Source organism: Falco cherrug, chromosome 8 (genome assembly GCF_023634085.1).
Source record: "Falco cherrug isolate bFalChe1 chromosome 8, bFalChe1.pri, whole genome shotgun sequence".
Lineage (NCBI taxonomy): Eukaryota > Metazoa > Chordata > Aves > Falconiformes > Falconidae > Falco > Falco cherrug.
The window spans coordinates 44956312-44977923 of record NC_073704.1 but is presented as its reverse complement, the minus strand read 5'-3'; the positions used below and the strand labels follow the sequence as shown (position 1 = coordinate 44977923).

At 55.2% G+C, this 21612-nt stretch overlaps 2 protein-coding genes across 2 annotated transcripts; both read right to left on the bottom strand.

Moving 5' to 3' along the window:
- Positions 1-7210: 7210 nt before the first annotated feature.
- Positions 7211-9884, bottom strand: LOC129736632 (protocadherin alpha-13-like). Its single transcript, XM_055718441.1, has one exon. The coding sequence runs from the start codon at positions 9794-9796 to the stop codon at positions 7211-7213; it is 2586 nt and encodes an 861-aa protein (XP_055574416.1). The 5' UTR covers positions 9797-9884.
- A 5426-nt stretch (positions 9885-15310) lies between these two features.
- LOC129736679 (protocadherin alpha-2-like) lies at positions 15311-18014 on the bottom strand. The gene has a single exon (XM_055719221.1). The coding sequence runs from the start codon at positions 18003-18005 to the stop codon at positions 15417-15419; it is 2589 nt and encodes an 862-aa protein (XP_055575196.1). The 5' UTR covers positions 18006-18014; the 3' UTR covers positions 15311-15416.
- Between the last annotated feature and the right edge of the window lie 3598 nt (positions 18015-21612).

Below are 21612 nucleotides of genomic sequence, written 5' to 3'. Positions count from 1 at the left end.
CCCAATGGCACAGTTTATGGTCCTCCCAGCGACTCCATTTCCCTCAAGCAAAACTCTTCCCTGTCTAAGGTCACCCTCATACTGATGCATGCCCAGCCCCTACCTGGTGCCACTCACAGAATCACTGCCACAATACAACACACCCTCCTATATGCATGACGCAGGCCTTAGCACATCCTCACCTTCCCTCACGACTGCCACAAAGAACCAAGTGATGCAAAGCCCCTCACTGCTGGCAGACTCTTCCCAGCTGCGTAAGCTTCGTCCTGAATGCTCAGTGCCTTTTCAGCAATCTCACATGGAGGCAGCACAGAGCAGGACATAACTGAGTCTTACGGATTCTGTCATTAGAGTTGTGACAGCTCTCATCCCAGTCTGCATGGACTTCATTCTTTGAAAGAACAACACACAACGCTGTAGTGCAAGTGCACTCACAATGTGAACTTGGGGGAGAGTTTGTACTATAGAAAACCAGAGCTGGGCTGCTCTGCAGGGTTTAGCGTGCATGTCCCAGACATCAGAATGAGCCGTGCGTGACAACAGGACACACGATCTCTACCGAGGTCAGGTGTGTGAGTGCACACGTAGGCAAAGTCGAGAGCACAAAGATTACACCCACATCCTCACATGCCCTTTACAAATCCTGCACGAGGAGGACAAAGGAACCATTACAGCAACATCAAAGCCTGTGGAAGGTCCTGTAGATGCCCACCATTACACAATGACAGCAGATTGAAGAGTTACCCTCTCAAAATTCATTCCCCAAAACTGCAATCAAGAAGCTCAGCAGAAAGTGTTCAGCTGCCTGCATGTCACCCCCTCTTTAACAACACATTGCCTACCTCAGGCGGGCAGCAGCACAAGGGACTGTCTGCTGGGAGATACTTATCAACTCAAAGGATCCTGTGGACACTTCAATACCACACACTACCTCATGATCAGGAAGGCCTCCCGCTTCAGACCTTTACAGCCTGGGAAAGGATCCCAGGCCAGAACACTCTGCTCACTTTCTAACCCTCTAGGCATCCTCCATTCCCCACTCTGGGGCACGTGTTCTCAAGACAAGCACTTCACATCCCACTCTCTCTTACAACATAGCCCATGGTCTTCCCAAGGATTTCCAATTCAGGCAAGTCTTCCCACTGCTCAAGATTACCCTACACATCAGGACATGGCCAGGCCCTACTCAGCGCCACTGCCACATTCACCTCCACCACATGCCACACGCTCCTGTGGCTTCACCAATCACAGGCAGAGGCATTACGTACCTGGGAGCAATACTAGTTATAGAGGTGATCTATGAAGAACTCTAAAGGCCAAGGGCATTGATTTTGTGCTGTGAAAGAGCAACCCAAATGCTGATGAACACATCAGTGTCACCAATGAGATCTACTGCACTGGAAAAATTTGTGTTGAGTATGGATTGGCTTGTTTTTTGTTTTTCTCTAAAAAAAAGAGGATTTCCAGGGGTTTTGTAAGGATATGGCTGCTGGTGGAAACATTAAAGTAAGATCAAAGCAGGCCTGTGTATGGTCACACTACCTGCCTGGCCAAGAACACAAGCCCACAATCCAGTTCAGAAGGGCAGGAAAAGAAAAAGGAAACACCTTCCTTCATCACATTCCTCTTCCTAAACACCTCATCCTACCAGGCAGAGTAACAACATACTTGGATAAAGAACATCGTAAAAGTCCCCAATACCTTCCCTATTTTCACAGTGATGTGGGTGGGCCAACCAAAAGAGACAACACTGACGTCCCAGTTGTCATCTTGCATCACAGCTCTTGCAGAAGAGAATCAAAGAAGAGGACAGAGTTTTTGATAAGAAACCACACATGACACCAGCATGATCAGCAGTCAGCAATGCTAATAGGGCAGTAAATAGTGACTAGGGGACCACTGCAAGACATGGCCCATGGTATTCCCAAGGATTTCCAATTCCCTCAGACATGTCTTCCCATTTCTCAAGGTCAGCCTTCACAGCAAGGGATGACCAGGCCCTACACTGGACCACTGCCACACTCCGCTCTGCAACATGCCACTGTTTCTTTTTACCACTCCAGGGCTCATACCTAATATTGTAGACCCTTCCCAGCAATGGGAGCACCATAAAAACCCCATACAGATATTATCAGAGACACCAAGTCCAGCAGTCTCTGCCCTACCAAAGGTGATGTTGGAACCACTCTAAATGGCAACGGTAAGATTTCATAACACTGATACAACCAACCACACGCTGACAAGCACTCCCCTGTAACGGATCATATTGCTTCCATAGGAGAATTCCGGTTTGGGTGTTTGTTATTAGAGGTTCTGTTTCTTTCTCTGCTGGCTGTGGGGTCTTGTTGAAAAGAAGGTTTCCAGGGCTTCTGTATACATGTGGCTGCTGATGTAAAAATGTAAAGAACATCATTAACAAGCCAGTGTATGTCATTCCACTTCATCAGCCAGGAATGCACATCCACAACCATTCGTATCAATGAAAGCACCATAAAACCCATACACATGGTATCATATACCCAGGGTTCAGGCGACTCTCTATAAGTGACCCTTCATGTCTGGCAATGCTTCACCCATCTCAGATGCATCACACACCTGGGAGATACCAACTGGCATCACCTCTCCTGCAAAGGAGAGACAAAGAGGAAAAGGGCAAAGTTTTCCAAAACAAACCACAGTTACTACCAGCATCACCAGCAGTCAACAAAAGCCATAATCATTAAACACCTTTTGACTAGATAGCCATGTTTATCTTTCTTACTTTCCTTTGTAAGACCCAGTTGCTCTCTTACCTCCTGTCAGATCAGACATTCTCCATCCTCCTCACATACAGCTCTCTTCAGACATTCTCTATCCTCCTCTCATACGTCTCTCTCATCTCCCGTCAGGAATGATCAGACATTCTCCATTCTCTTCTCCCACAAGAGGTAACCAAAGAGAGATTCAGAGAAGGCTGGCCAAATCTGATCAAATTTGAAAAAGCTTCTGCTTGACCAACACCGTTCCCCATTAAAAGCAAGTGACCAAAGCTGCATATGGCAGATGACTTCTCACCTGTCAGGAACAGCATGGAGAACATCAAATTTCCAGTTCCCTCAGGCAAGTCTTCCCACTGCTCAAGATCACCCTTCGCATCAGGAGACGCCCAGGCCCCACTCAGCACCACTGCCACAGTCATGGCCACAAACATGCCAGTTTCCTTTCAGCCCAGCTTTGCAGACCCTTTTTGTAAGTGAGAGCACTATGGAAAAGCATACAGACGGTGTCATATACACCGTGTCCAGCAGACTCTCTGCAGCTTGCCCTTCGTGTTTCGCAATGCTTTAGCAGTCTCAGATGGAAATCTTACACACCGCCAAGCAATACTATTTCCAAAGATGATCATAGAATCATTTGTGTTGCACAAGACCCTAGACACCACCGAGTCAAATCATTAACCTAACACTGCCAAGTCCAGCACTAAACCATGTCTCTAAGCACCACATCTTTCAGATACTTCCAGGGACAGTGACACAACCACTCCCCTGGGCCACCTGTTCCAATGCTTGACCAACTCTTAGGAGAAGAATTGTTTCCTAATATGCAATCTAAACCTCCTCTGGCACTACTTAAGGCCATTTACTCTCATCCTATCACTTGCTGCTTGAGAAAAAGAGACCCACACTCAGCTTGCTACAACCTCCTCTCAGGTAGTTGTAGAGGTCTCCCAAGCCACCTTTTCTCCAAACCAAACAATGCCAGTTCCCTCAGCCGCTCCTCATAAGACTTGGGCTTGACCCTTCCCCAGCTTCATTGCTCTTCTTCCGACTCACTCTGGCACCTCAATGTCATTCTCACAGTGAGGGGCCCAAAACTGAACACTGTTATTCAAGCTGCAGCCTCATCAGTGCCGAGTACAGGGGCGCAATCATTTCCCTTGTCCTGATGGCCACACTATTTCTGATACAAGCCAGGATGCTAGGGCCCTTCAGGGCCACCTGGGCACACTGCCAGTTCATATACAGCCAGCCATCAAACAACGCTCCCAGGTTCTTTTCCTCTGGGATGCTTTGCAGCCACTCTTCCCACAGCCTGCAGTGTTGCGAGGGTTGTTGTGACCCAAGTGCAGGACTTGGCACTGAGCCTTGTTGAACCCCATACAATGGGCCTCAGCCCACTGGCCCAACCTGTCTGGATCCCTCTGCAGAGCCTTCCTACCCTCAACCAGATACACACTTTTGCCCAGCTTGCTGTCATCTGCAAACTTAACCTGATCCCGTCACACAGACCACTGATAAAGAGGTTAAACAGAACTGCCCCCCTCCCAGTACTGAACCCTGGGGAACACCACTTGTGACCAGCCCCCAACTCGCTTTAAATCCATTCAACACCCCTCTTTGGGCTTGGCCAGACAGCCAGCCTTTTACCCAGCAAAGAGTACACCCACCCAAGCCACGAGCGGCCAGTTTCTCCAGGAGAATGCTGTGGGAAACAAGATCAAAGGCTTTACTAAAGCCCAGGTAGACAACACCCACAGCCTTTGCCTCACCCACTAGGCAGGACATGTTGTCAGAGAAGGAGATCAGGTCAGTCAAGCGGGACCTGCCTTTCATAAACCCATGATATCGGGACAGCTCTAATGGCAGTGGGTATTGACTTCATGCAGTAAGAGAGCAACCAAAATGCTGAACAAGCACAGCACTGTGATGGATGTTCTCGAAGGGGGTAGGACAGTCTGGGGATGTTTGTTTTTTTGGTTGAAAACAAGGTTTTACATGGGTTCTTTAAGGTTGCCACTGCTGATCAAACGTTGAAAGAACATCAAAACGGGCCACAGTATGACACGACATTTCACCGGCCAGCAATGCAGTCCACAACCTGGCAGAAAGGGGCAGCAGGAAGAGAAAATGCCCGTTTCTAACACCTGTCTTGGGTCACACGCCTCTGCCTGAACACTTTGCACCACAAACTACAGTAACAACATACTTGGAAGAAAACCATAGCAAAAGTCCCTATTTCCTTTCTGACTTTTAAAATTACCCTGGAGAGCCAAACAAAATCAAGAAATTACACCACCGGGAGAGAAAACCTGGAAGGCCCAGCTGTCACCCTGCATCATGTCTCTTGCAACGCAGAATGAAAGAGGAGGAGGACAGAGGGTTTCATAAGAAAGCCAGGCCCTTCTCAGTGTCACTGCCACATGCACCTCTGTGACATGCCACTGTTTCTTTCCCACCCCAAGGTTCAGTCCAACTTTTGCTTCCCCTTCCCATCAATGACAGCACCATAAAAGGCATACAAATGGTATCACATACACTGTGTCCAGCAAACTCTCTGCAGCAGGCCCTTCAGGACTGGCAATGCTTTGGCAATTTCAGATGGAAATGTTACACACCTGAGAGCAACAGTCTTTGTTGAGGTCATGTTGGGACAGCTCTAATAGCAAAGGACATTGATTTCATGCTGAGAGAGACCAACGCACATTGTTGAGGAGCTCACCAATAAAGCAAATCATATCTACTGCATAGGAGAATTTGGTTGAGGAGGTTGATGTGTATGCCACGCCACTTCTCCAGCCAGGAACACATATCCACAACCGTTCCCACCAATGGAAGCACCATAAAAACCATAGCAATGATATCATACACACAGTGCAAGGCACACTCGGCCACTGAGCTTTCATGTTTTGTAATACTTCAGCCTCACAGATGGAAACCACATACCTGGGAGATGACACCTGGCATCACCTCTCTTGCAAAGGCGAAACAAAGAGGAGGAGGACAGAGTTTTCCACAAGAAACCACAGCTGTTACCAGCATGATCAGTAGCCAACAATAGAAATAAGGACTAAATAGTGCCTGGGGAACAATCACCACCAGAGGTCAGCAAGATCTCAGGAGGGGACAAAGCCAGGGCAGCTGACCAGAAGTGACCAAAGGCATATTCCATACCATATGATGTTTGCTCAGATATAAAAGCTAACAGAAAGGAGGACGATGGTGGGGCATTCGTTCCTTACAACAATTGTCTTACAGAGCAAACACTACCCCTACTGGAGGGCCTGCTTCCTGGGAATGGCTGAACATCACCTGCTGACTGGAGATAGGAGAATAACTCCTTTTGCTTTCCTTAGATTCCACGAGTGCAACTTCTGACACGGACAGAGACAGGCCCTACTCAGTGCCACTGCCACATTCACTTCTGGGACATGACACCGTTTCCTTTCCCACCTCAAGGCTCAAACCTACTTTTACTTACCCTTCCCATCAATGACAGTAACATTAAGATCATATGACATCATCACACTCCCAGTGTCAGGCAGATACTTTACCGCTGACTCCTTATCTTGGATCACAAGCGGGGTTTTTTCAGCTTACTTTTTCCCCGTGTTTGGCTAAAGAGTGGAATGATACAAATGATACAGCAGCTCAGGCTGGGGGGAGGCACCTGGCATCCAGCCAAGGACAACACACCACAAGGACATTGTGGGCATCTCAGTAACACACACTGTCTCAAGATCCAGATGGCCTCCAACTCCAGGCCCTTGGAGCTTGGGAAACAGTCATCTTTAAAAGAATCCTTTATGGCCATCCCGCTTAATGCTTTCCTCTAGGCACCCCACATTCCTCTCCTCTGGCACATAGATGCTCAAGACAAACGCATCATCTCCCATACTTACCATCTTAGGACATGGCCTATGATCTTCCCAAGGATTTCTAGTTCCTGCAGGCAAGTCTTCCCACAGCTTAAAGTCACCTTTCACATCACGACATGGTCCAGGCCCTACTGAGGCCAGTCCCACATTCACTTCTGGGACGTGACATGATTTCCTTTCCCACCTCAGGTCTCAAACCTACTTTGGCTTACCCTTCCCATCAATGACAGCAACATAAAGAACACAGAAAGGCATCACACACACAATATGGGGCAGATGCTCTACTGCGGACTCTTCATGCTCGGGAATGCCTCAGCCAGCTCAGATGGAAATGGGGCAGCCCTGGGAGCAATACTCTTCCCAAAGGCCATGTCGCAACAGCTCTAAACAGCAATGGCGTTCATTCCAGCCTCTGACAGAAAAACCCAAACGCTGATGAGCAAACCTCAGCTGTGGACAAGAATTGCTGCAGGGTGCGGCCAGATCTTCATTCCTCCCGTACCCCAAGAGTCAAGGGGCTCCGGCAAGGACACAAAGGCAGGTGCAACGGTCCCGTCAGGAGCCTCCAGCACCTGCTCAGCGACCACCACCCTCGGGCATCGGGGGCTGAGCATGGCCACCGCCACCGCCGGCCAGGGGGGCGGGCAACAAGGGCGACAGAGGGGCAGGGGCGTCGCGGGAAGGGGCGGGGAAGGGGGGGGCACTGACCGTGTCCAGCAGAGCGGGCGGCTCCGGCTGCGTCTCCTTCGCCGCCGGGCCGGGCGGCGGCGGGAAGTTGGGGCTGAAAACCATCAGGTCGCTCTTGCCCGCGCCGTCCGTCACGCACAGGCTCCGGCTCTGGCGCTGCGAGTACGACCAGCTCCCCACCTCGCTGGCGCACACCAGCGTCGCCGGCCCGGGCCCCGACAGCACGGCCGCCCGCGGCGCCCACCGCGACGCCCCGTACAGCACCACGGCCAGCAGGAACAGGCTCGACACCGCGCAGATGGCCACCACCAGCCACACGTTCGTCGACGCCGCCGCCGCCGCCGCCGCGCCGCCCTCCGCGCCCGCCGCCGCACGCAGCCCCGGCCCCGGCCCCGACGAGCCCGCGGCCGCCAGCGCCGCCTCGGCGCCCTCCACCAGCGACACGCTCAGCGTGGCCGTGACCGAGCGCGCCGGCTCCCCGTGGTCCCGCACCACGATGACCAGCCGCTGCCGCGGGCCGTCCGCCTCCTCCAGCGCCCGCGCCGTGCTCACCTCGCCGCTGTACAGCCCCACGCGGAACGGGCCCTTCCCCCGCGGCTCCCACAGCTCGTAGCGCAGCCACGCGTTGTAGCCCGAGTCCGCGTCCACCGCGCGGATCTTCGCCACCACCTGCCCCGCCGGCGCCCCCCACGCCGCCCACGCCCACAGCGCCCCCGAGCCCGGCCCCGACGCCGCCTCGCCCGCGGCCCCGGGGCCCGGCCCGCCGCCGGCAGGAGGCAGCAGCGCCGGCGCGTTGTCGTTCTCGTCCACCACGAAGAGCTGCACCGTCGCGTTGCCGCACAGCGGCGGCTCCCCCGCGTCCACCGCCCGCACCTCGAACTGCAGCACCTGCAGCTCCTCGTAGTCCAGCGGCTGCAGCGCCCACAGCCGACCGCTCTCCGCGTCCACCGACACGTAGCTCGACGCCGACCGCCACACCCCGCCCGACACCGCGCCGCCGCCGCCCTCCGCCACCGAGTAGCTCACGCGCCCGTTGCCCGCCTCGTCCGGGTCCCGCGCCCACAGCCGCGCCAGCTCCGCGCCCGCCGCGTTGTTCTCCCGCGCCAGCACCGTGTACACGGCCTGCGCGAACGCCGGCGCGTTGTCGTTCACGTCCGACACCGGCACGCGCACCCCGCGGCTGGCGCGCAGCGGCGGCGCCCCGCCGTCCTCCGCCCGCACCTCCACCTCGTACTCCGCCACCCGCTCGCGGTCCAGCGCCTCCCGCAGCACCAGCGAGTACGAGCCCGCGAACGTCGCCACCAGCCCGAACGGCGACGCCGGCCACACCGCGCACCGCACGCGACCGTTCGCCCCCGAGTCCCGGTCCGACACGCTCAGCAGCGCCACCACCGTCCCCACCGCCGCGTCCTCCGGCACCGGCACCGACAGCGACGTCACCCACACCTCCGGCGCGTTGTCGTTCACGTCCAGCACCTCCAGCTCCACGCTGCAGTGACCCGACAGCGGCGGCCAGCCTTTGTCTCTGGCTTCAATACGAAAATCAAATACACTGACGTCTTCAAAATCCAAGGCGCCCGTTAGACGGATCTCCCCTGTAATCGGATTCACGGTAATCACATCTCTTCCACTCGGGGGAATGAAACTGGTAACAGTATATGTCACCTCACTGTTAACTCCCTCGTCCGGATCCGTGGCGTTCACCCGCGCCACCAGCGTCCCCTCGGTAGCGCTCTCCGGCAGCTGCGCTTTATACACCGACTGGTTGAACTGGGGCGCGTTGTCGTTGGCGTCCAGCACCGAAATCACCAGCTCCACCGTGCCCGTCAGCGGCGGCCGGCCCCCGTCACTCGCCGTCAGCACCAGACGGTGCACAGCCACCGACTCGCGGTCCAGCGGTTTCGTTAAAAGAAGATCGGGTACTACATTTCGATCATTCGATTTTTGCAAATCCAAGGCGAAGTGCTCGTTGGGGCTGAGCGCATAGGAGAGCTGCGCGTTGGCTCCGGTATCTGCATCCGACGCGCCCTCCAGCGGGAACCGGGACCCAGGAGGGGAGTTCTCCGATAAACTGAGGTTTTTGCGGGCGGCGGGGAAGAGCGGGGCGTTGTCGTTGATGTCGGTGACCTCCAGCTCCACGTGGAAGACGCGCAGCGGCCGCTCCACCAGCACCTCCAGGCGCAGGGCGCACGGCGCGCTCTTCCCGCACAGCTCCTCCCGGTCCAGCCGCGAGCTCACCACCAGCGCCCCGCTCGCCCCGCTCACCTCCACGCTCGCCCGCCGGCCCTGCGCCACCAGCCGCAGCCGCCGCGCCTCCGCCTCGCCCGCCTCCAGGCCCAGGTCCTGCGCCAGGCGGCCCACCACCGTCCCGGCCTTGGCTTCCTCCGGCACCGAGTAGCGCACCTGCCCGCCGCCCAGCGCCCAGGCCGCCTGCAGCACCAGCACCCGCACCGCGGGCGCCCACCACACGCCCATCGCGCCCGCCGCCCTTCCCGCACGGGCCCCGCACGGCTCCCCGCCGCCGCCCGGACGCGCCGGCTCTGCTGACCGCACCGCGCCGCGCCGCCCCCCCCGCGCTCACAGCCGGGCTCTCCGCCGCACCGGGGCGGAGCCGCCGCGCCGCTCCGCCGCCGTTCCTGAGCCTGCAGCGACACCGTGTGCTGCTCCGCCGCCTCGCACGCTCCCCGACAGCGACCGCGGACCCGCGCCGGCCACCTCCCCGCTCGCTCGCTCGGCTGCTCCTCCCGCCTCTTCCTCTTGCTGTCCGTCTCCTCACTGCCTGCCTTTGGCTTGCATGCCTGCCTTCCTCCTCTTCCTCCTCTTTCTGACGTTTCATTTCGTACGGTCCCCTTCTTTCTTCCCACAATTCCTTTTCTTCCCTTCTCTTGCCTCGTTCCTTTCTTCTCTTTCTGCTCTTTTCTCCTTCCGCCTGTTCCGCCTCCTCCTTCTCTCCCTTATCCTTTTCGTTCTTGCCTTCCGTGCCCTTTCCTTTACGCCCCTTTCCCTTCTTTTTCCACCATGCCCCCTCCTTTACCCCACGTGGCACATCGCCAGTCCCCTCACCGCCGCTGGAGACCCTCAATGCCGGGGCCATCAGCGCTAATTGCGGACCATCAGCGCTAATTACCGGCCACCGGTGCCGGAGAGAGGGACACTAACCAAGGCGGAGGCTGTTAGGGACCGAAGCCGTTCAGCGTCTACAGGTGATGTCGTCCCGTCCTGGACATCTTCTCATCAGCCCTTCCCTTCTTCCTTGCCTTTTACTCCCATAGTTTCCTTCCTTCTCTTTCACCTTCCTTCTACTATACTCATACAATATAACATCGGCGCGCCCTGGTCATCTGCTTTATGGTTACCTCATCATTCTCGTCTTTGTCGTCTTCCTTCATTAATTCCTCTCTTTCTCTCTTCCACTCTTTCCTCCTTTCGTTATCTCTCCCTTTATCTCCCTCCCCGCCTTTCTGTGTATAGGAATCCAGAGCGATCGGCATGCTAATAAACTCATTCATCTTATCATCCTTTATCTTCTTTCTCTCTGTTGCTTGCTTCGTTCTCGTTTCCTTCACTTTCTCTACATTTTTCCTTCCGCCCTGCTCTTCTTCCACCTTCTCGTCCCTGTCCTCTCTTTGTCTCTTCCTTGGCTCCTTCACAAACATCTTTTCTAGATGACTACATCACCCTCACCCCATGCAGCACGGACATGCCCTCTCAGGCATGAGCTCCCATTCCTCTTCCTCACCACCTTTCATCAAGCCTTGCACAGCGCCTTGGAGCACCCAGGATGCCGAGCTCCTCACCTCCATTCGGCATGCAGAGATAACGGCGGTGATGCTGGTCATCTCCCATACCATCTCTTCCTTCTTTCCATTCTTTCTCTTCTTTCCCTCTTACATGCTTGCTTCTTCCTTTCATACAGTCCTCTCAAGGATCCAGCGAACAACACAGCAAGGCCATCACATGGCAAAGAACAGCTCTGCCACATCAGAACACAATCCACCGCCATCAGAGACAAAAGCCCAAGGCCCAGGTCCTCAGACCTCCATGAAACAGGCTCCAAAGAGTTCAGGAAATCCAGGGCAGTCTTCCCTTCGGGAAATCCAGCCCAGCAAACAATCCTCCAAGAAGGCTGAAAAAGCATGGCACAACCACAGCTCCCAAGCACTCTCCCTGCACCCCGATGAAGAGCTTTTTTTTTTTCCAGCTGCTCACCACGTGTCAAGCCCTTGCCTCTTCTTGCAGGCAGGCACGCACTGCCAGAACAACACTCCAAGAACCTTGGTACCCATGAACTCCATCATTAATGTGAGCCATGCGTCACTCAGCCAAACAAACGCCACGAAGGGAAGACCACAGAGGTTTGGATATGAAATCCCATCTATGCTAAACACATCCACTCCCGGAAACGCACTGGGGTCCTCCCCATCTGTCCTTCTGCCATCAGCTCATGCTGTTCCTGCAAGCAGCAGAAGCAGGAACAAAAGCAGGTGGCGGTGCTTTGCTGTCCAAACCTATAGGCATTACGATCCAGGACACATTTGGTTGACCCAACATGAAGGTACCACGACTGAACGGGAACAGAAGTACAGTATCTCAAATACAGCCTCTTTAGGTACAAGAAACTCACCTGTAGAATTCGTGGTTGCTTCTTCTGGAAAAGAAACATTTTCAGGACAGGCCAGTTGGCTCTGAGAGACATTTTACCTTAAAATTAACAGTGATTTCTGTCAAGAAAGAAACTACTATAGTTCTCTAAAAGCTTTGAAACCACTCAACAGTGCGCAGTGCTCCATTATGTACTGCTATCACAGCGGAAGCAAGAGGGAGACGTGAAAGCCAAGGACATTTTGTGAATGTCAACCTCGGCTCCAGAGAGTGGGAAAAGCAACATCTTACACTGATGGCCAGCCACTGAAATATCTGCAACCTGACTGACAGCTGCAGAACTCAGCAGGCTGCATCTCACCAACCATTACCAACACACTGCCAATGAGAGAGAAGAAAAACACAAAAGGGTGGGAGGTTTTGGTAAGAGCAGAGAAGGAAACCAAAGGGACCCATTTCACCGTACTGAAACCCAAGGACTGCCAACATCTTGAATAGAGAGAGAACTTCTTCCCCTGCTTAGCAAGACTCAGAGCAGAAAGATAACACAGAGATATTCGGTGAAGGGTGGCTCTGTGACCAAAATGTGCAAAATTTTCCTTTTGAGCAGTAACATTCCATGTCAAAAGAAAGGAACTAAAGGCATGTCTATCATGAGACTTAAAAATCAGTAATACCACAAAGATCACCAGTGCCTTACCATATGTGGAACTTCTGGAGGTCCCAAGAAGGTTGTGGGAAAGTAGCAGAGTGTGCTGGGAGTCTTCTCAAGGATTTCTACTGGAATATACTCTGTCCCGTGCCATGGCAAATGTCATCTCCAGGGCTGAGCAGACATTCTCCAGTCCTCCCACAATGACACAGGCCGTGTTCAACCCAGCATCTCCATTCCCCCCAGGCAACCCTCTTCCCCGCTCAAAGTCACCCTCACCCTTAACACATGACCAGGCCCTACTCGGTGCCACTAGCAGGATCACAACGGCAAGACCCAGATACTGCTCTAACCCAACAACATGCCCCAGCTCTAAACCCCACTCTGAGCACAACCCAGGCGTTTGCACATCCTCACCTTCCCTCACAACTGGCAGAAAGAAACTACGGAGGAATGCAAAGCCACACAGTGCCTGGCAGACTCTTCCCAGACACATGAACTGCACCCGGAAGCCTTCTGCCTTCTCAGCAATCTCCAATGGAAACACCACAGAGCTGCACGTTTTTAGAGTGTCTGTGATTACAGCTGGGACACCTCAGATCCCACTCTGCAGGGATTTTATTCCTTGAGAGAACCACACCAAAGGCTGAAACGCAAGCACACCCAAAATATCAGTTGGGTGGGAGAATTTCCACGACACAACACCAGAGCTGTGCTGCTGTGCAGGGTTTCGTGTCTATGTGCACGTATCAGAATGAGTCAACACTGGCAAGAGGACACACCATCTCTCCTGAGACCAGACGAGTAGGGAAAGTTGAGCACCCAAAGGTCACACACACCTCCTTACCTCCCTGTTAAAATCCTGCCTGAGGAGGATCGAGGAACCAACACGGCAACATCAATGGCTGTGGAAACTCCTGTAGATGACCACTATTACACAAGGACAGCAGACGGAATCTGCCTGGATGCTTTGTGCCTTTTCAGCAATTTCATATAGAAATGGAGTTCTTAAGGATTCTGCGATCAGAGCTCTGACACCTCTGATCCCACTCCACACAGATCTTATTCTTGGACAGAACAACACCAGATGCTGAAGCGCAAGCAATCTCACCATGTCAACCGGGTGGGGGAATTTGTGCCACCTAAACCCAGAGCTGGGCTGCTCTGCAGGCTTTTCTCTGAACATGCACACATCAGAATGAGCTGTGCGTGCAATGGCATACCACACACACACGTTCCTACCAAAGCCAATGTGCAACTGCACAAGCAGGGGAAGTCAAGACCACAAAGGTTACATCCACCTCATCATGTGCCCTTACAAATCCTGACTGAGGATGACCGCGGAACCATCCTGGCAGCATCAACGGCTGTGGAAGCTACTATAGATGCCAAACAGCACACAAGGACAGCAGGTTGAAGCACTAACCTCCCACAACACCCTTCCCAAGACAGCAGTGAAAACGTTCATCAGACAACATTCAGCAGTCTGCATTTCATCGCCTCTTACCAACACTTTGCCTATGTCAGGCAGGCAGCAGCACCAGGGACACTATGGTGTGGCATCTTCAGAACCTCAGACAACTCTATTGGGTCTGGCTGAGCCTCACAGCAGCCCTTATAATGCTGTGCTTCTGTTGGTAGATAGAAAGGCAGTGGTAAAACACCACTGTTTTGACTACTGCTGAGCAGTGCTTGCACAGCACCAAAGCTGTCTCTCCAACCTTTCCCCACACTCTCACCAGAAGGCTACAGGTGGGAAAGATCTTGTGAGGGGACATATCCAGGGCACGTGACCCAAAGTGACCAAAGGCATATTCCATACCATATGATGCTTGCTCAGATATAAAAGCTAACAGAAAGGAGGACGATGGTGGGGCATTAGTTAGTTATGATATTCCTCTTACAGAGCAACCACTACTCCGAATGAGGGCCTGCTTCCTGGGAAGTGGCTGAACATCCCCTGCTGACTGGAGGTAGAAAATAACACCTTTTGCTTTCCTTGGATTCCACATGTGCGACTTTTGATATTGAAAAGGACAGGCCCTACTCAGTGCCACTGCCACATTCACTTCTGGGACATGAAATAGTTTCCTTTGTCACCTCAAGGCTCAAATTTACTTTTGCTTACCCTTCCCATCAATGACAGCAACATTAAGAACATATGAAGGCATCAGACACACACAGTGTCAGGCAGATACTTTACTGCTGACTCCTTATCTTGGACCACAAGTGGGGTTTTTTCAGCTCGTTTTCTCCCTGTGTTTGACTGTAGATAGGAATGACACAGTAGTTCGAGGAGGCACCTGGCATCCAGCCAAGGACAACACACCACAAGGACATTGTGGGCATCTCAGTAAAACACACTGTCTCAAGATCCAGATGGCCTCCATCTCCAGGCCCTTGGAGCCTGGGAAACAATCATCTTTAAAAAAATCCTTTATGGCCATCCTGCCCCGTGCTTTCCTCTAGGCATCCTACATTCCCCACTCTGGGAAATGCATAAAGAACACAGAAAGGCATCACACACACAATATGGGGCAGATGCTCTACTGCGGACTCTTCATGCTCGGGAATGCCTCAGCCAGCTCAGATGGAAATGGGGCAGCCCTGGGAGCAATACTCTTCCCAAAGGCCATGTCGCAACAGCTCTAAACAGCAATGGCGTTCATTCCAGCCTCTGACAGAAAAACCCAAACGCTGATGAGCAAACCTCAGCTGTGGACAAGAACTGCTGCAGGGTGCGGCCAGATCTTCATTCCTCCCGTACCCCAAGAGTCAAGGGGCTCCGGCAAGGACACAAAGGCAGGTGCAACGGTCCCGTCAGGAGCCTCCAGCACCTGCTCAGCGACCACCACCCTCGGGCATCGGGGGCTGAGCATGGCCACCGCCACCGCCGGCCAGGGGGGCGGGCAACAAGGGCGACAGAGGGGCAGGGGCGTCGCGGGAAGGGGCGGGGAAGGGGGGGGCACTGACCGTGTCCAGCAGAGCGGGCGGCTCCGGCTGCGTCTCCTTCGCCGCGGGGCCGGGCGGCGGCGGGAAGTTGGGGCTGAAAACCATCAGGTCGCTCTTGCCCGCGCCGTCCGTCACGCACAGGCTCCGGCTCTGGCGCTGCGAGTACGACCAGCTCCCCACCTCGCTGGCGCACACCAGCGTCGCCGGCCCGGGCCCCGACAGCACGGCCGCCCGCGGCGCCCACCGCGACGCCCCGTACAGCACCACGGCCAGCAGGAACAGGCTCGACACCGCGCAGATGGCCACCACCAGCCACACGTTCGTCGACGCCGCCGCCGCCGCCGCCGCGCCGCCCTCCGCGCCCGCCGCCGCACGCAGCCCCGGCCCCGGCCCCGACGAGCCCGCGGCCGCCAGCGCCGCCTCGGCGCCCTCCACCAGCGACACGCTCAGCGTGGCCGTGACCGAGCGCGCCGGCTCCCCGTGGTCCCGCACCACGATGACCAGCCGCTGCCGCGGGCCGTCCGCCTCCTCCAGCGCCCGCGCCGTGCTCACCTCGCCGCTGTACAGCCCCACGCGGAACGGGCCCTTCCCCCGCGGCTCCCACAGCTCGTAGCGCAGCCACGCGTTGTAGCCCGAGTCCGCGTCCACCGCGCGGATCTTCGCCACCACCTGCCCCGCCGGCGCCCCCCACGCCGCCCACGCCCACAGCGCCCCCGAGCCCGGCCCCGACGCCGCCTCGCCCGCGGCCCCGGGGCCCGGCCCGCCGCCGGCAGGAGGCAGCAGCGCCGGCGCGTTGTCGTTCTCGTCCACCACGAAGAGCTGCACCGTCGCGTTGCCGCACAGCGGCGGCTCCCCCGCGTCCACCGCCCGCACCTCGAACTGCAGCACCTGCAGCTCCTCGTAGTCCAGCGGCTGCAGCGCCCACAGCCGACCGCTCTCCGCGTCCACCGACACGTAGCTCGACGCCGACCGCCACACCCCGCCCGACACCGCGCCGCCGCCGCCCTCCGCCACCGAGTAGCTCACGCGCCCGTTGCCCGCCTCGTCCGGGTCCCGCGCCCACAGCCGCGCCAGCTCCGCGCCCGCCGCGTTGTTCTCCCGCGCCAGCACCGTGTACACGGCCTGCGCGAACGCCGGCGCGTTGTCGTTCACGTCCGACACCGGCACGCGCACCCCGCGGCTGGCGCGCAGCGGCGGCGCCCCGCCGTCCTCCGCCCGCACCTCCACCTCGTACTCCGCCACCCGCTCGCGGTCCAGCGCCTCCCGCAGCACCAGCGAGTACGAGCCCGCGAACGTCGCCACCAGCCCGAACGGCGACGCCGGCCACACCGCGCACCGCACGCGACCGTTCGCCCCCGAGTCCCGGTCCGACACGCTCAGCAGCGCCACCACCGTCCCCACCGCCGCGTCCTCCGGCACCGGCACCGACAGCGACGTCACCCACACCTCCGGCGCGTTGTCGTTCACGTCCAGCACCTCCACCACCACCTTGCAGTGACCCGACAGCGGCGGCGTCCCTTTGTCTGTTGCTTCAACCTGGATCTCGTATGAACGGACGTCTTCAAAGTCCAGGGCGCCCGTCAGACGGATCTCACCCGACTTCGGATTTAAAATAAAAAAATTTAACCCCTTTAGGGGAAAAACATTGTTTGATGTAAAAGTCATTTCCCTGTTGCTTCCCTCGTCCGGATCCGTGGCGTTCACCCGCGCCACCAGCGTCCCCTCGGTAGCGCTCTCCGGCAGCTGCGCTTTATATACCGACTGGTTGAACTGGGGCGCGTTGTCGTTGGCGTCCAGTACCGAGATAACCAGCTCCACCGTGCCCGTCAGCGGCGGCCGGCCCCCGTCACTCGCCGTCAGCACCAGACGGTGCACAGCCACCGACTCGCGGTCCAGCGGTTTCGCAAGAACCAGGAACAGAGATTCTCGGTACTCTTCACTGCGATGCAAATCCAGAGCGAAATGCTCGTTGGGGCTGAGCGCATAGGAGAGCTGCGCGTTGGCTCCGATATCTGCATCCGACGCGCCCTCCAGCGGGAACCGGGACCCCGGCAGCGTGGTGAATTCTGCGATGCTGAGGTTTTTGCGGGCGGCGGGGAAGAGCGGGGCGTTGTCGTTGATGTCGGTGACCTCCAGCTCCACGTGGAAGACGCGCAGCGGCCGCTCCACCAGCACCTCCAGGCGCAGGGCGCACGGCGCGCTCTTCCCGCACAGCTCCTCCCGGTCCAGCCGCGAGCTCACCACCAGCGCCCCGCTCGCCCCGCTCACCTCCACGCTCGCCCGCCGGCCCTGCGCCACCAGCCGCAGCCGCCGCGCCTCCGCCTCGCCCGCCTCCAGGCCCAGGTCCTGCGCCAGGCGGCCCACCACCGTCCCGGCCTTGGCTTCCTCCGGCACCGAGTAGCGCACCTGCCCGCCGCCCAGCGCCCAGGCCGCCTGCAGCACCAGCACCCGCACCGCGGGCGCCCACCACACGCCCATCGCACCCGCCGCCCGCCCCGCACGGCTCCCCGCCGCCGCCCGGACGCGCCGGCTCTGCTGACTGCACCGCGCCGCGCCGCCCCCCCCGCGCTCACAGCCGGGCTCTCCGCCGCACCGGGGCGGAGCCGCCGCGCCGCTCCGCCGCCGTTCCTGAGCCTGCAGCGACACCGTGTGCTGCTCCGCCGCCTCGCACGCTCCCCGACAGCGACCGCGGACCCGCGCCGGCCACCTCCCACCGCTCGCTCGGCTGCTCCCCCCGCCTCTTCCTCTTGCTGTCCGTCTCCTCACTGCCTGCCTTTGGCTTGCATGCCTGCCTTCCTCCTCTTCCTCCTCTTTCTGACGTTTCATTTCGTACGGTCCCCTTCTTTCTTCCCACAATTCCTTTTCTTCCCTTCTCTTGCCTCGTTCCTTTCTTCTCTTTCTGCTCTTTTCTCCTTCCGCCTCTTCCGCCTCCTCCTTCTCTCCCTTATCCGTTTCGTTCTTGCCTTCCGTGCCCTTTTCTTTACGCCCCTTTCCCTTCTTTTTCCACCATGCCCCCTCCTTTACCCCACGCTGGCACATCGCCAGTCCCCTCACCGCCGCGGCGGTGGCCCTCAATGCCGGGGCCGTCCGCGCTAATTGCGGATCATCAGCGCTAATTACCGGCCACCGGTGCCGGAGAGAGGGACACTAACCAAGGCGGAGGCTGTTAGGGACTAACTCCGTCGGAGTCTACAGGGAAGGTCGGTGTGTGCTAGTCATCTACTTTATCGGTTCTTTCTTTCTCCTCGTCATCTTCCTTCCTCAATTACTGCCTTGCTCCATTTCTTCCTAGCATCTTCCTTTATTTCTTTCTGGTTTCCACTTCTCACTCCTTCTTCCTTTCCTCCGTTCTCTGCTCAACGCATTTCTGGGCACAGCAATAGCCTTGGTGACATGTTAATAAACTCGCTAATCCTTTCCTCCTTACTCCCGCTCTTCTTTCTTTTGCATGCTTGGCTATTGCTTGCTCTTCTTGCTTGGCACTGTTCCTTCCTTCCTTCCTTCCACTCTTTTCTGTTTGTCTTCTTTTTGTTGTCCTGACCCTCCCTCCCTTCTCTTCTCCTTCTCTCTTTGACTCTGCTTTGCCTCCTTAACCAACAAGTTTCCTGTATGATTACACCACCCTCCACATCGAGCACGGACTTGACCTTTGGCATGAGCTCTCACTCCTCTTCCCTGACGACTTCCACCTCTCCAGACCAGAACAACCTTCCCGCTTTCTTCCAGTCTCCTGAAGACAGACTGCTCCTGCACCTCCCGTTCTGGAAGAAGGCCACACTCCACAGCCCCTGTCCTCTCATGGAAGAAAATCCACCACCATCTGAAGCACAAGCTCAACGCTCAGGTACTTCGACATCTCTGCAGAAAGGCTCCAGTGAGCCCAAACAACCCGGGGGACTCTCTCTCTCGGCAACTCAAACCCATCAGAGCCCAGTATACTAATTCTCCAAGAAAGCTGAAAAAGCATGGGGCAAACACGGCTCCCAAGCATTCTTCATACACCTTGATGAAGAGCTGTTCTTCTGGCCTCATTTTCCACATCCACGCTGAAAGTCAAGCTCTTGCTTCTCCTTTCAGGCTGGCATGCTCTGCCAGCACAACACAGCAAGAACCTCGGCACCCAGGGGCATTAGTCCCCATGGAATACCTCTCACTCATTAGCACGACCCACCTGTCAAAAGCCACAAAGTTAAAACCATGGCATTTTCATTAGAACATCCCCTCGATGCCCAACACATCCACTCCGAGAAACGCTTTAAGGTCGCTCCTCCATCTGTACTCTCTGTCACTTGCTCACACTGTGCCCAGAACCAGCAAGAAAGGAATGACAGTAGGCAGTGCTGCTTTGCTGCTCCAATCAAAGCAATCACCGAGTCCAGCTCCCAATCCATCCACCATGAAGATACTATGCCTATACAGGAACAGAAGTACAGCTGTCTCTCAAACTCACGAGTGACTTACCTGTAGCATCACTGGTTGCTTCTTCATAAAAGAAACATGTTTAGGGGAGAGGAACTGGTTCTAAGGGGCACTTTGGCTTAACATCATGAGAGATTTCTCTGGAAGGTGGATGGGACATAACGAGCCACATTCTGCAAAAGCCTTGATATCACTGGGCAGTGCACAGTGCTCCCTTATGCACTGTGATCACAGGGGAAGTAGGAGGGACACCAGAAAGCTAAGGCTATTTTCTTAAAGTTAGTTTCAGTTCAAAGACTGGGAAACCACCCTCCACACTGACACCCAAGTGCCTGAAACTCTGCCACCTGACAGCTGCCAAAATTCAGCATTTCATCTCCTCCACTGTTACCAACATATTGTCGATGTGAAAGAAGAAAATAAGGGACATATAATTTTCTATGAGAGGAGAAGAGAACCATAGGATCCCATTCCAATGTATTGAAACGCAAATGTTGCTGATTTCTTGAGTATGTAGGGCACTTCTGCTCCCTGGCAAGAATGAGAGCAGAGAGGTTGTGACGTATGAAGGCATGGTCTTAGACTGTGTTGCAACCAGAGACACTTTATTGTGCAGAGAAGGTCATACTTATATCTTTGAGCCCAGATAAAAATTCCAGCTCTATATACCACCAGGCTCAGGTCGTTCATGCAGTTATATAGCTATATATCATTACAAGCATGTAAACACCTTTTGGCTAGATATCCATGTTTATCTTTCTTAATTTCCTTTGTAAGACCCAGTTGTTCTCATCTCCTGTCAGATCAGACATTCTCCATCCTCCTCACAAACATCTCTTTTCAGACATTCTCCACCCTCCTCTCCCATGTCTCCACCTTTTTTTATTGTTAACTGCAACAAGGCAAAGGTTGTGTGTAGCTGGGTAAGCATGACCTGATTTGTGTTACAGTTAACTAAACGCTGAACCCAGGAAAAAAGGCATGGGAGACAGAAGCCAAACATCAATAAGACAGTTAAGGCAATTATAATAAATTCTGCAATACTTTTGATCCACTGCCTGAAGTTTCCCAGTCATGAGAAGAGACCAAAGGCATCCCACCCCTTGCTCTGCTGCAGATTTTTGTTTAGACTTCTAAGTTTTGTATGCTTTGGTGAGTTGATTCAGAGTGGTCACTCAGATTCATGCAACACATCCCATCGAAGTCTTCACACCCATGTCCCTGTGCTAACAATACAAAAATCAATAGCAGCTTGGTTCTATAGCGACACATGATGGACAGAATCAACATCTGCTAATAAGCCAGAAAGAGCAGTGCTTGTAATATTACTTTCTTTAGCAAGCCAGCAGCCTAACTTATTAAGAGTGTGTGCTGTACCTACAGAAGAGATTAGAGAAGCAAAAATATGCTGCATTCCAGAACTCAACCTGAGAATTACAGTCTGCTGTGAAGTCTGTGTTAGGAACACTTGACACATGGTGGGGTTGTTTAACATGTCCTGCGGTCCCTATATTTTGACATGATCTTATCATGTCTGACAGCATAGGGTTGTGATGCGAAGGGGCTGCAATGCCCATTTGCAGTCTTCATTGGCATTATCATATGCTAGTTGCTTTCAAAGTAAGCCTCGAGCTTCCTCATTCTCGACTTGTTGTTGCAAAATATT